We start from the raw sequence: 14,208 nt of genomic DNA, 5'->3' as shown, positions 1-14,208 counted from the left end.
TGGTTGCCTGGGAAAGATGCTGGTTCTAGAGCTGGGGCAAGGAAAATAGACAGTGAGCCCAGAGTATGGATAGTACCAGAAGGAAGGAAGTGCTCAAAAACCAAAAAGATAAAGGCGCGTCAGAGCAACACTGGAAATGACCTTAGAGGATGACTAGTGGCCAAGACTGGAACAAGTTGGCCGAAAACAAAACAAAACAAAATGGTAGAATTGGATTATAACCAAAGTGTACAGTGAGTACATACATGTGACATAAATGATAGATTCTGATATAAATGATTGAACAAATAAGTGGGGGAAAAAAGCAAGTCTCCCCAGTAGAAGAATTCCAGATAGTTTCTGTGGGTAGTCCTACCTCCTGGAGGAGGGGCTTACCTCCTACCCCCTCCTCCTTTGAGGTGGGCTCAACTGGAGACTTTCTTCCCAAGGACAGGGGAAAAATAGTAACTGCAGCCCAGAAAGCTGGTGAACATTGCCTTAACCAAATACCCCAGGTGACCAGTACCAATAAGGCCATGTGGATGTCACATACCCCAGTATGGGACACCTTTGTGGCATCTTTCCCAAGACCTGTAACCCCAGTCTGAGCACAGGAGAAACAGTAGACAAAGCTAGACTGGGGGACATTTTATAGGACACTTAATGGGTCACGGTCGTGAAAAAACAGGTTTAAGCCTGAGAAATGCCAAGACCAGAGGAGTTTAGGGAATGTGTTACCTATATGTAAGGAAGTGTCCTGGATGGGACCCTGGGATAGAGAGAGGACAGTAACAGGAAAGCTGGTGAAGCCAGAGAAGGTCATGTCCCAGTGTCCGTTTCTTGGCTGAGAAGAACATACTCTGGACATGTAGGATGTTAATAGTCTGGAAACTGAGGGCGAGATATTCAGGACCTCTTTGTACAATCTTACCAGCTTTTTTTTATAAATCAGATTCATCCAAAGTAAAGTTTATTTTAAAAAATGAGTTGCAAAGAGTTAACTTGGAAATAATAAAAGCAAATTGTGCTTATTGTAGAAAATGTGAATGATAAAATTGAGGTAAGTTAAGATTACTCATAATCCTACTACCTGGAGATAACTGGTTATTTGGGTACATTTTTTCTATACTTAATTCTATGTCTATTCCATTCAGCAGATAATTCTTAGGCTCCTTTATGGGCCAGGTGCTTGGGTCAGTGCAGCAAATAAGAGTGATGTGTCTCTCCCATGGGGTCTGTGCTCTGGTGAGAGAGTACCATTAAAATAAATAATAATCCCACCAAAAACACTTATAAGGTGATACGGTAAATGCCATAAAGAAGCAATGTGGGTATGAGAGCTGACAGTGGAGAGAGGGGGCATGGATGGGGTGCTGGGAGTTGGAGTGCAGGTATACCAGGGGGAACCTGGGGTTGGGGTGGGGAGTTAGGAGCTGGAAAGGGAGGGGCTGAGTCTGAAGAGCTGGTAAAACCTGCATTTTAAGGTTTTGGTCCTTTATCCTGAGAATGAAAAGCTTATTCACCGGCCATGTGAGCACAGGGACTGAAAGGGAGTGAGAGGTGGGAGCTAAGGCAGCTCTGGAGGGAGTTGACGGTTCCTCTGATGGGCAGGTGACAGACGCAGAGTAGCTGTGTTCACCATGGGTTCAGCAGTGAAGTCAGCTAGACATGCTTATTGTTTGAATGTGGGCTCGGAGTTCAGTGCTCTGTATTTCTAGCTTATGTTTATGTGGTGGAAAGTTTTTCAGTTAATATTAAAAGCACTGCCTTATGTTACAAAGCTTGTCTTAATAATTTCTAGTGGTTGCATAATAATTGAAGACATGAATGTATTCTGAATTCCTAGAAGAAGTTACTGGGAAGAAGACATTTATTAATATCTGTTAATGTGTAGTGAATACAACAGGGTAGAATTGTTGCTAAAAACTCTAAATGTTGCTAAGACAGCTGGAATTGGTTGCTTTCTGTGAATAAGAATAACAAAGTTATTTGTTTGATATGAACTGCAGATGGAAGAACATTAATGAAATAATCCAAGAGTAATTTTTAGTAAACACACTCTCCTTGCATGGGGATTTATAGGCAGAAAGAAGTTTCTAATAGTATACACTTGAGGTATAGCTTAGATATCCAAGCAGTGTATTCTGAGTTAACATAATTTGACTTTGCCACAGACTTTCAAAGGTTATGCATGATGTCTTCAGTGGATGACAGGTTGATTTTAGTCTTACTGTTTCATCTGGCATCTACCGATAACATTGGTGGCATTGTTCTAGTGAGTGAGGCATTTGGCTCTAAAGTTGAATTTGGCAGCATAAATCCTTAACCCTTTAAAAACCACAAAATAGTTACATTGTGACTCCTCAGTAAAGAGGTTTTTTTTAGAAATTCTTAAGTTAATAAAACACTACCACTACCATTTAATGGCTGTTTGTTGGAAGAAGGTCAAAATTCTTTCACATAGTCTACTCAGAATTATTTTTAGAAATGAGCAAATAATTCTAAGGTTCATCTGATACTTAAGCAACCTCAGGTTCTTAATACACTTGACATCTTTCACATTCTGTTGCCAGCTACTTTGTAAACATTTTCTGACCTGTATATCCTACTTAATATGTGTGGAGTAGGGGGCTTCCCAAATTTGTGCAGAGATGTATGTAATTCAGGATGTTACCAGTGAACCAGGAAAATGAACTTGGTGTTATAAAGTAGTGCCTTGACAAAATTAGCCTAAAATGCTGGTGGCAGGCCAAATACTGGTTGGATATCATCAGAAAAGTGATGGGAAAGAAGTGAGCTTAGTTTTGATTATCATATATAAAATGTCAAATATCACCTGTAATTATTGTCATTGCTCTACAGAAGTCCACAGACAGTTAACTGAAATTATTATGTCAGTGAATAATTGTTTGGAACCTGTACTCTACTTCTCATATTCTGGTGTCAGGATGTGATGAATTTACTTTGCCCCTATGCATCATACAGAACATTACTTATTCATATTCTTGGGAGAATTGAGAAAATAGTTGGTTAAACTGCTTTGCCTTGTGGTTCCAGTTAAGAATTTTCGTTGAAAAAGGCTTTAGTAGTTATGAGCTAAGCCTATACAATCAAAAGCTGAAGTAAATACATAAAATCATGTGGAATCTGTGGACCTGTTTAAACAGTTCTGAAACTCTAACATTTAGAGGAAATTCCTGGAAAGAATCTGTGCTTAGAACAAATGAAAGTCAGTGTAAATCCTTAGGAACCTGTTAACTATAACCGATTGAGACTATAAATAAGATTAGACTAGAGGGGTTTAGGATGGGGAAGGAAAAAAGAATAATAAATCAACATTAAGTGTTATAGAATTAGAGATGTTGGAATTACTGTTGTGGCTCAGCGGGTTAAGAATCTGACTAGTATCCATGAGGATGCTGGTTTGATCCCTGGCCTCGCTCAGTAGGTTAAAGATCTGGCATTGCCCTGAGCTCTGGTGTAGGTTGCATATGCAGCTCAGATCCTGAGTTGTTGCTGTGCCATAGGGCAGCAGCTGCAGCTCCAATTTGACCCCTAGCCTGGGAACTTCCATATGCTGCAGGTTCAGCCTCAAAAAAAAAAAAAAAAAGACTTAAAGATGTTTAGGATAAATTGCTAACTCAAAGACTTTACAATTGTGAAGTGTAACACACAGCAGAAAAAAATGTGTAAAGCATACTTGTACAGCTTAATGAGTTATTACAAAACCTTTGCATCCCACTCAGGTTATGAAAACAAAGCATTACTATACTCCAGAAGCTTCCTGGTCACACCCCCTTCCCTTTCCCTAGAGATAAATACTGTTTTCTTTTTGTCTAGTCATTTTTTAAAAAAATATTTTTTTATTGCCGAGCCTTGTGTTAGACACTGATCATTTTTTCAAACTTAAAAAAATATTTTTATTTCACCTTTTTTTTTTTGAAAGATACTTTTTTGCTAAGTTTAGAATTCTAGGTTGACAGTTTACTTTTTTTTCATTACTTCTTTGAAGAAATGAAGCTGTTGCTTCTTTGTTGGCTTGATTGTACTGTTTCTGATGAGAAGTCTGCACCATCTTTATCTTTGTTCCTCTGTATATAAAATGTGTCTTTTTTTTTTTTTTTTTTTTTTCCCTGGCTGCCAAGTGCAGTGGCTTGATGTGGGATCTCAGTGTCCGGACCAGGGATTGAAGGCCGGCTACAGTGCAGAAAAGCAGAGTCCTAACTGCTAGACCACCAGGGAACCCCCTATCCCATCACTTTTCTGCTTTTCTTTACAATTTGATCATCTAAGTATGCATCATTGGTATTATAATTTAGCATTGCTGCGTTTTTGAAGGTTAAATAAATGGAACTATACAATACGTATGTATTCCTTTGTTTCTTGATTTATATAGCATGCTTTTCAAGAATCTTCTTTGTTGCAGGTAGTAGTTGTTGTGATGTTGCTCTAACTGTATCATTCTTTTTATAAATATACCACAGTATACCTACTCATTTTACTCTTGATGGATCTTTGAGTTCTTGACAGTTTCTGTGGCTACAAAAGTGCTGTTTTGAATATTATCCATGTATCCTTGTGGGTGTGTGCACGGACTTCACTGGTCTGGGTGTGAACTTGCTGGGACATAGGTCATGTTTTCCATCCTGGTGTCTGTTCAACACTCAGGTGAGCGTGTATGAGAGCTTCCCTAGCTCCGTGTTCACCAGCACTTGATATTGTCTGTCTGAGTTTTGTCCATCTGCTAGCTGTGTAATGGACTCTGCTTGTGGTTTTAATTTGCATTTCTTTGGTGGCCAAACAGATGGAGCATCTTTTCATATAAATTAACTATTTGAAAAAAAACAAGTTTGAAATATTTATTTAAGGCATTTACTGATTTTTCTCTTGGCATGTCTGTCTTAGAGATAAATAAAAGTTACTTTTTCTATGTTGTCTGTTATATGTATTGTAAATATCTTTTGTTCAATGGGTGGTGTTTCACTCTCTGTCTTAGTCTGTTTGGGCTGCTATAACAAAAATACCACAGACAGGATGGTTTTAACAAAAAAACACTGGTTTCTCTCAATTTTAGAGTCTGGGTGTCCAAGATCAAGGCACTGGCAGACTCCATGTCTGGCGAGGAGGGGCCGCTTCTGGTTTTTTGTCCGCCAGGCCATCGTTTTCCTGTGTACTTGGGAGCTCTCTGGGAGTTTCTGTTATAAGGGCACTAATCCCGCTCATGAGGGCTCCACCTTCATGACTTCCATTGCCTCCCAAAGGCCCCAACTCCAAATGCCGTCACATGGGGGATTAGCGTTCAAGGTATAAATTTTGGTGGGATACAAACACTTGGTCTGTAGCATTCTCCTAATGGACAGTTTATAAGCAGATTGTAATGTGGCCTTAGGTAGTCTTTTGTTTTATGGCTAATGCTTTTTGAGTCTTAAAAAAATTGCCCTACTCCAAGGTCATAAAGATGTTTTCCCCTATTTTTGTAAGAGCTTTCTTTCACATTCAGGTCTGTGTATCTTCTTTGGAGAAATGTTTCTTCAGGTGTTTTGCCCATTTTTCAATTGGGTTGTTGTTGTTGTTTTTTTTTTGCTATTGAGTTGTAGAAGTTGTTTGTATATTTTAGGGATTAAGCTCTTGTCAGGTGCATCATTTTAAACTATTTTCTCCTATTCCATAGGTTGTCTTTTTTTTTTTTTTTTTACAATGAAAAAATGCTCAACATCATGAATTATTAGAGAAATGCAAATCAAAACTACAATGAGGTACTACCTCACACCTGTCAGAATGGCCATCATTAACAAGTCCACAAATAGCAAATATTGGAGAGGGTGTGGAGAAAAGGGTACCTTCCTTCACTGTTGTTGGGAATGTAAACTGGTACAACCACTGGAAAACAGTATGGCAGTACCTCAGAAAACTAAATATAGAACCACCACATGATCCAGCAATCTCACTCTTAGGCATATAGCTGGATAAAACTTTTCTTGAAAAATACACATGCCCCTGTATGTTCATTGCAGCACTATTCACAATAGCCAAGACATGGAAACAACCTAAATGCCCATTGACAGATGAATGGATTAAAAAAATGTGGCATATATACACAATGGAATAAATAGTACTCAGCCATAAAAAAAACAAAGTAGTGCCATTTGCGGCAACATGGATGGAACTAGAAACTCTCATACTCAGTGAAGTAAGTCAGAAAGGGAAAGACAAACACCATATGATATCACTTATGTCTGGAATATAATATATGGCACAAATGAACCTTTTCACAGAAAAGAAAATCATGGACTTGGAGAACAGACTTGTGGTTGCCAAGGGGGAAGGAGTGGGATGGACTGGGAGTCTGGCATTAATAGATGCAAACTATTGCCTTTGGAGTGGATAGGCAATGAGATCCTGCTGTAGAACTCAGGGAACCATCTAGTCACTTGTGATGGAACATTATGGAGGATAATGTGCAAAAAAGAATGTATATCTATGTGTGACTGGGTCACTTTGCTGTTCAGTAGAAATTGACAACACTGTAAACCAACTACAGTGGAAAAAAACAAAAATCATTAAAAAAAAAAGAAAAAAATAACCCAACAGGAAAAACACAATATTATAAATCAACTACACTTCAATCATAAAAAAAGAAAAAAGAGGAGTTCCCTGGTGGCCTACTTTTAGAGGATTCGACATTGTCACTGCTATGGCTGGAATTTGATCCCAGGCCTGGGAACTTCTGCATGCCACAGGAGCTGCCAAAAAATTTTTTTTAAAGAGTTCCCTTGTGGGTCAGTGAGTTAAGGATCCAGTATTGTCACTGCAAGCAGCTCAGCTCACAGCTGTGGTGTGGGTTGGATCCCTGGGCCAGGGATTTCCACATGGTGTGGCCTAAATAAATAAATTTTGAAAAAGGAAAAAAGAAAAAAAAAAACCCAACAGAATTTTGTGACAAACTGCTGTATGGCCATTTTTATGATATTAATTCTTCCAGCCCAGGAGCATGGAGTATCTTTCCATTTCTTTGAATCCTCTTTAATTTCCTTGGTTAATGTTTTGTAGTTCTCAGCATATAAACCTTGGTCAGGTTTATTCCTAGTTATTGATGTTAGGTTCTTGATTGGCATTTTGCGAAGTATATAGATCAGTTTGAATCTTTCGGAGTTCCCATCGTGACTCAGCGGATATGAATCTTACTAGTCCCATGAAGATGCAGGTTTGATTCCTGGCCTCACTCATTGAGTTAAGGATCTGGCATTGCCATGAGCTGTGGTGTAGGTTGCAGACTCGGCTGAGATCTTGTGTTGCTGTGACTGTGGCATAGGCTGGTGGCTACAACTCCGATTTGACCCCTAGCCTTCGAACCTCCATATGCTGATGGTTTGGCCCTAAAAAGACCAAAAAAAAAAAAAAAAGAATCTTTCAATTCACGAACATGATATATGCATATATACTTCTCCATATATTTGGGTCTTTTTTTTTTTTGGCCCCTCCTGTGGTGTATGGACATTCCTGGGCTAGGGGTTGAAACAGAGGTGCAGCTGGGGGCTATACATCTGTGACCCATGTCAGAGTTTATGGAAATGCTGGATCCTTAACCCACTGACCCAGGCCAGGGATCAAACCTGCATCCTCGCAGAGACATTGTTGGGTCCTTAACCTGCTGAGCCAAAATGGGAACTCCTGTTTGGGTCTTTTAAAATGTTTTTAGTCTTTCCTCTTGATTTTTGTCTTCATTCTTTGTTATATTCCTTTCTAGGTAATTTTTTGATGTTATTGCTATTCAATGCTATTTTTATCTTAAAATTTAATATCCTGTTGGTGTATTTTGAAATTCAATTTTTGAACGTTGATTTTTAAAAATTCATCAACTTTAACTCTTACTAATTCTAATCATCTGTTTGTGAGGTCTTTAAGATATATCATTGGTAAATAGCCACAATTTTGTTTCTTTATAATCCTTATGGCTTTCCCTTACCCATCCACCTTTGCTTGCCTGCGCTGGCTGGGACATCTAGTAAACTGTTAAATGGTAATGGTGATGCAAGTGTCTTTTTAAAAGGACTTTTAAAAAATAGAGCGTGAGGAGTTCCCGTCGTGGCGCAGTGGTTGGCGAATCCGACTAGGAACCATGAGGTTGCGGGTTCAATCCCTGCCCTTGCTCAGTGGGTTAACGATCCGGCGTTGCCGTGAGCTGTGGTGTAGGTTGCAGACGCGGCTCGGATCCCTCGTTGCTGTGGCTCTGGTGTAGGCCGGTGGCTACAGCTCCGATTCAACCCCTAGCCTGGGAACCTCCATATGCCTCGGGAGCGGCCCAAGAAATAGCAACAATAACAACAACAACAAAAAAGACAAAAGACAAAAAAAAAAAAAAAAAAATCGTGAAACCCCTAATTCCAAAAAATTGAGTCAAGTTCTGCATTGAGGTCTGTTTTAACAACTGTTATTTTTTCCCCATGTATGTTTTATTAATGTATCTCTAAAAGATAATTCTTTTAAAGTCTATTACATATAAAAATTAAGAATTCCTTTTTTTTTTTTTTTTTTTGCTTTTTAGGGCTGCCCTCATGGCATATGGAGGTTCCCAGGCTAAGGGCCCAATTGCAGCTGCAGCTGCCAGCCTACGCGACAGTCACAGCAACGCCAGATCCGAGCTATGTTTACGACCTATACCACAGCTCACAGCAATGTTAGGTCCTTAACCCGCTGAGTGAGGCCAGGGATCCAACCTGCAACCTGTTTTTTCCTAGTCAGATTGGTTAACTGCTGTACCACAATGGGAACTCCAAAATGAGTAATTCCTTGTAGTCAATTATTTTGTCTATTTCATATTTCTCCAGTTGTTTCATAAAAAATTGTACACTGAAGCTGATTGATGTATCTTTTAAATCTGTTTTGAAAAATTTTATAGGTGCTCCCTTCCTTTTTTTCTATTTGTTGGAGAAATGAACAAATCAGGTCATTTGTTTTCTATATTGGGATTTCCTGATTGTGTTGCTGAGCTGTCATTTAACATGTTTCTCTGTTTCCTGTATTTCCTGTAAACTAGTAGGTATAAAGGCAAAAACAGTTTTGGATTTTATTTTTTCAGTACCCCTTAATGTTGTAGATTTCCTGGATCATGTGTGTTAGGAGGGGCTTAAAGGTTGAACGTTGTATGTAGTTATATATGTGTAGTTATAGTCATCTCCTCTGTCTCTGATTCGCACACCTCAGAGAGGTGGTTTATCCAGAAACAAACAGCAATTTGAAGTGCATTTGGAAGCAGAAATACCTTCCCCTTATGAATTTTAAACTCCTTTTTTGTGCTACCACTTTAGCCTTGAAGTTCTGTCCTGAGTCTACCCCCACCTCCCCCGCCTCCCTGTTGTGCCCAGGAATCCTTCCAGTTTATCTTCTGCTCTCTTTATAACTGTAATTCAGGTTCTTAGCGTGATAATACCTAATCTGTGTCAAAGTCCTCTTTGCCGCAGTTTCCAGTTTATTATCCTTCTCTAAAGTGTAATTGGAAAGCGCGTTAGCCTAAGGAATATTCTTTTACTTCAAGAGAAAGTGGCAGCCATGGACCCCATAAATATGAGAAATTTGTTTCTGGATTTTAAATTTTGGATTTATTATTATAAAAGTAATTTTTCCAAATTAAATAATAAGTAATATATTTGTTTTTAAAAATTTAAACAGTATAAAACTATAGAAAGTAAAACTGAATCTTCCATTGTCCTGCCCACTTCCACTTCATTCCTTCCTCAGTGATAACAATTGTTAGGTTTGGTGGATCTCATTCTAAACTCTGTGCACATACATTCTATATTATGTGTGTGTGTGTATATGTGCATACATATACAAACATTCATTAAAAATATTCAAAACCTTTTACTTATGCTACAAAACTTTTACTTATGCAACACTGTCAATATATAAGGAAAGGTATTCCTCCCCCTCTAATTAGTGCTAGCTAGCTAGTATGTGTACTCTTCTTGTTTAACAAAGTTGTAAATCAGGAAAAACAGGCTGAGAGTGCCTGCAAATACCTACAAGGAAAGCTTGTAGATTTTCATTTTATATAAAGGCATGCAAAGAAGTTAGTACTATAAAAACTAACTTACTTATAAATGTCATATAGCATATATTTTTAAACATCTTAGTAGAACTTAGCATAACAATGTACCAAAAAGGGCCAAATTTACACTTAGTTCATTTAGCAAAATTAGCTCTTTGTTTAAAAGTTAGCTTTTCTTGTTTAAAAAAGCAATTTCTTGGCGGGGAAATTGGATGGGACAGGATCGTGCCTAGGTGGTGGGCTCTGACAGCTCTCTCCATGTAGAAAAAAGGAAAAAATTGCCAAGAAAATTTCATAAATTTAGGAAACAGAATGAAAGAAAACATCCATGGTCTTATAAATATTAATGGCCAGGATCAAAATTAGATAGACTCTTCCTATGACAGGAACTGGTCTATATTCTTTTCCCAGAACCTTTTTTCCCCAAATCCCCCGTGGGATTTTATCAGGATTTTTAACCTCTTTCTGAGGTTCAAACCTTTTGAAATATAGAAACTTTAATTCTTTTTTTTTTTGGCCACCCCTTGGCACATGGAGTTCCTGGGCCAGGGATCAGATCTGAGCCACAGTTTCGACTTGCACGTGGTGTGGCAGTGCTGGATCCTTAACCCACTGTGCTGGTCCAGGGATCCAACCTGCATACTGGTGCTGCAGAGACGTTGCCCATCCCATGGATCCCATTGCACCACAGGAGGAACTCCCTAAAAACTTTAATTTTTAAAAAGTTCCCAAATAGGAGTTCCCTGGTGGGTCTAGAGTTGAAGTACTTGGTACTGTCATGGCTGTGTTTTGTGTTCTATCCCTAGCCTGGGAACTTCTGCATGCCACTGGGTGTGGCCAAACAAACAAAGCTAAATAGCTGAGAGGTACTAGACAAATGAATAGTCTTTTTCTCTTTGCTGCCGCCTGAGTCCTGTCTCCACTGCTCCCCTGCCCTACCCCACTTCTCATCTCAAAGCACTGAATTGGACCAGACCTTAGGGTTGGCTCATTTGATACTTAGGAAACCTCTGAGTCTTCTGGAATTGATCCTAATGAATAGCACATTTTTATTTCGTGGCAGTGCCCCACCATAGCTATTTCAGAAGGAGAATTCTCCTAGAGGAATCACCTGAGAGGCAGCTGTATAAATTTGAACTCTGCTTAAATGAGCATTTGCTTTTTGGCAGGGGGGGTGGGTGGGAATGACGGTTTGAAACAAAAAGGGTTTATTTCTGAATTTATAAATTTTTTTCTTTTTTCTTTTGACTTTTTAGGGCTGCGTCTGTGGCCTATGGGAGTTCCTATGCTAGGGGTCTAATTGGAGCTGTAGTTACTTGCCTACACAGCAGCCACAGCAACACCATATCTGAGCCCCATCTGTGACCAACACCACAGCTCACTGAAATGCTGGATCCTTAACCCACTGAGCGAGGCCAGGGAACGAACCTGCATCCTCATGGATCCTAGTCAGATTCATTAACCACTGAGACATGGCAGGAGCTCCAGAATTCACAAAATTTCTAGCAAAGAGACAGCTGGAGTACACTTTGAGACATCGTTTACTAAAAGAGTAAAAGCCTTTTTTTTTTTTTTTTTTCAAATCACAACAAAAAATGTATGTGAGGTGGGGAAAGTGGGAAGTTAGGAGAGAGGAAAATTTCCCACCTAGTAAATCTTGTACAGTTTCACAGCTAGCAAAGTTATTTAGTATGTTAAGTTTCTTTCTCCTCAGACCTGGAATGTCTTACTAGCTAGTTCTTTGAAGGAAGCAAACACAAGGCTGCTGAAGGGGATTAGTTACGGTTCAGTAACTAAATGTTTGACTCCACAATAGACGTCTGCAGAAGTCCATTTTAGGTAATGAATAGACTTAAAACCAGGTCTCTCGAAGCCTTTGGTATCTTCTGGTCCTTATCTTTGTGACTTACGTGAAATTAAACCATTTATATTGTAAAGTCACAAGACCTTATTGGAATGTCGCTCTCATTTTTGTACATTCATTTCTCTTGTAGAATGAGAGGGGCATTGACTGTGTACACAGAGGTTCCCTTTCGTGGCTCCGTGTTCGAGACTTCGCTCCCCTCAGATTCTGTTACCTTGCTGTAGTGCGTCCTTGCTGTGGAAGCTGTTTTGTCTGTCACCCTGGGCTTAGTCACCGTCCCACGTGGCGGGGCCTGATTGACGGGTAGGCGAGCCGTCGCCCGGGCAACTGCAGCGCCTGGGTGACGTCACCGTGAGGCCGCGCGCGCCGCTGCTCCGGCATGGCGGCTCCCGGGCCTGCTGCGGTGGGGCTGCGGGGCGCGCGCGGGCGGCAGTGAGGCCGGGCAGTCGTGCGCTCGCGCTTCCTCTCCGCTTCTTGCGGTCCGGACCATGGACGCCGCCTCGGACCCGTACCTGCCCTACGACGGGGGTGGAGACTGCATCCCCCTCCGCGAGCTGCACAAGCGAGGTAATGCGGTCAGTCCTCGCGGCGCAGGAGCAGGCGCTTCTGGCCCTCGGTCTGCGCCTTGCTACTGCACCCTGGGTTGGTAAATAGTAGAGGCTGCACCTGCCTTTTAGGATACTTTCAAATGGCAGTAAAGAGGAACGCTTTTCTCTCTGTAGCAGTATTTCTTACTTAATATGCGTTCAGCTAACTACATTGTCTTCACAGGTATCTGGTAAGAATTTATATGGTAAAAACGTGCAGGGCAATTTTTAGACAGAAGAAAAAAAAAATAACCCGTGGTTTGTAAAAACCAGAAAAGCACCCAGCAGTCATGTAAATCTTTGGGCAGGGGCTGCCAGAACTCGAACATGTTAATTAAACTGCCCTTTTTCATTTGATTACTCTAAAAATATACTGACAGTTCTAGAAAAAAAAAATTGAACCTCAAGAAACATCTCTTAGCTAGACGACTTCATTTTTGAGCCACATTAGTTTGAATTTATTTGCATGGTATTAGAAACTCTTAAGGAAGTTATGATTTTCCAGAGCATATTTAGCCTTTTATTTAAAATAGTTTGTATTCTGATAATATTTTTAGTATTAAGTTCCATTAGGATTAAAAAATTGTAACATATTTAGCAAATATGTGACAAATATTTATTAGTTGAATTGTGTGTGCTAGACAGTATTTTAGTCTCTGAACATTGGTACTATTGTGTATCCCATAGTATTCTGCTGTTAGTAAAAGCTTGCTTTTCAGATTTTGAGAAAAACTGTATGAAGATCCTTTTACATATATTCTGCTGTCTTTTAGTTGCCTTAATATATGTGTATGTATATGTATAATTTTAGAATTTTTTTGGGAAACACCTGAAGGCATAAAGAACATTAAAATTTCACATAATTTTAGTACCTAGAATAGTTGGGTTTGTTTTTCCAGTTCTAATGTCTTCCTAAGCTCTCTTTTTTCCTGTGTTCTCATCATCCCTTTTCTGGTAAGGATTGCTTTAAACCGGAAGCAACATGAATGAATGGTGACTGTTAAAATGTCACAGTATTTGCTAATCAGTAATTAAACTGTGTTTTCTCTGAGATGTTACAACATCCGGTTGTTGATTTATAATAAACCAGAAGACTTGCACTTGAGAAATTTTAATTCCCAGTGTTAAGCTTGACAGTCTTTGACAGAACTTACACATGGACCTTACCTCTGTATAAGGTATGCAAGCAGTGAGAAATAAGCCAAAGCTTGTGTGAGAGTAGGCATGGTTACTACTAAAGTACAAGTTTTTTGTTTCTGTTTTATCTTCATAAATAATCCTTTAGGAATCTTGCTTAAGGTTTAAATCATTCCCACTATTGGCAGCTCAAATAGATTCCTTATCCCTTGAGACCTTACTCCATTAACATAAGCCAGTGTTATTTGAAAGTAACATTGTATCTTTGTAGTACAGATCAGTTGGTTACTAGGCTTACTTGAGTGTACTGTAGACTCCTAGTATCTATGGGTAAGAGGTTATTTGTTTTCCATAATTTATGACCTTTCATGGCCATGGGTCAGAACAAAGGAAACTGGAGATGTGAAGACAAGCAGCTAACACAAATCAGGAAAAAGCATCAGCCTCCCGGTGAGGACAAAATTATATACAATAACTAGAAATATCTCTTGGGGCTGGTAAAGAATGAAGAAGCAGATAATAAAAGTATAAAATTGTAAAGGATATCAATAAAGGCAACAAGACTGTTTACTGAATCCCTGAGTGCTAGAGTT

At 39.4% G+C, this 14,208-nt stretch overlaps 1 protein-coding gene across 4 annotated transcripts in view; it reads left to right on the top strand.

Moving 5' to 3' along the window:
- Window positions 1-14,208, top strand: part of CLCN3 (chloride voltage-gated channel 3) — an 89,533-nt gene that overhangs the window by 23,795 nt on the left and 51,530 nt on the right. The window contains exon 1 of one of the 4 annotated variants that reach the window (XM_003483404.4): window positions 12,227-12,458. The exons of 2 other annotated variants lie outside the window; for them this stretch is intronic. In XM_003483404.4, coding sequence (XP_003483452.2) covers window positions 12,380-12,458 — 79 coding nt within the window. In that variant the 5' untranslated portion in view covers window positions 12,227-12,379. Of the gene's footprint in view, window positions 1-12,226; window positions 12,459-14,208 lie in introns of those variants that run through there. One more of the 4 variants, XM_005670489.3, reaches the window with a different exon arrangement.

The sequence above is a fragment of the Sus scrofa genome, chromosome 14 (genome assembly GCF_000003025.6).
Source record: "Sus scrofa isolate TJ Tabasco breed Duroc chromosome 14, Sscrofa11.1, whole genome shotgun sequence".
NCBI classification, from domain to species: domain Eukaryota; kingdom Metazoa; phylum Chordata; class Mammalia; order Artiodactyla; family Suidae; genus Sus; species Sus scrofa.
This window is presented reverse-complemented; position numbering and strand designations above follow the sequence as displayed.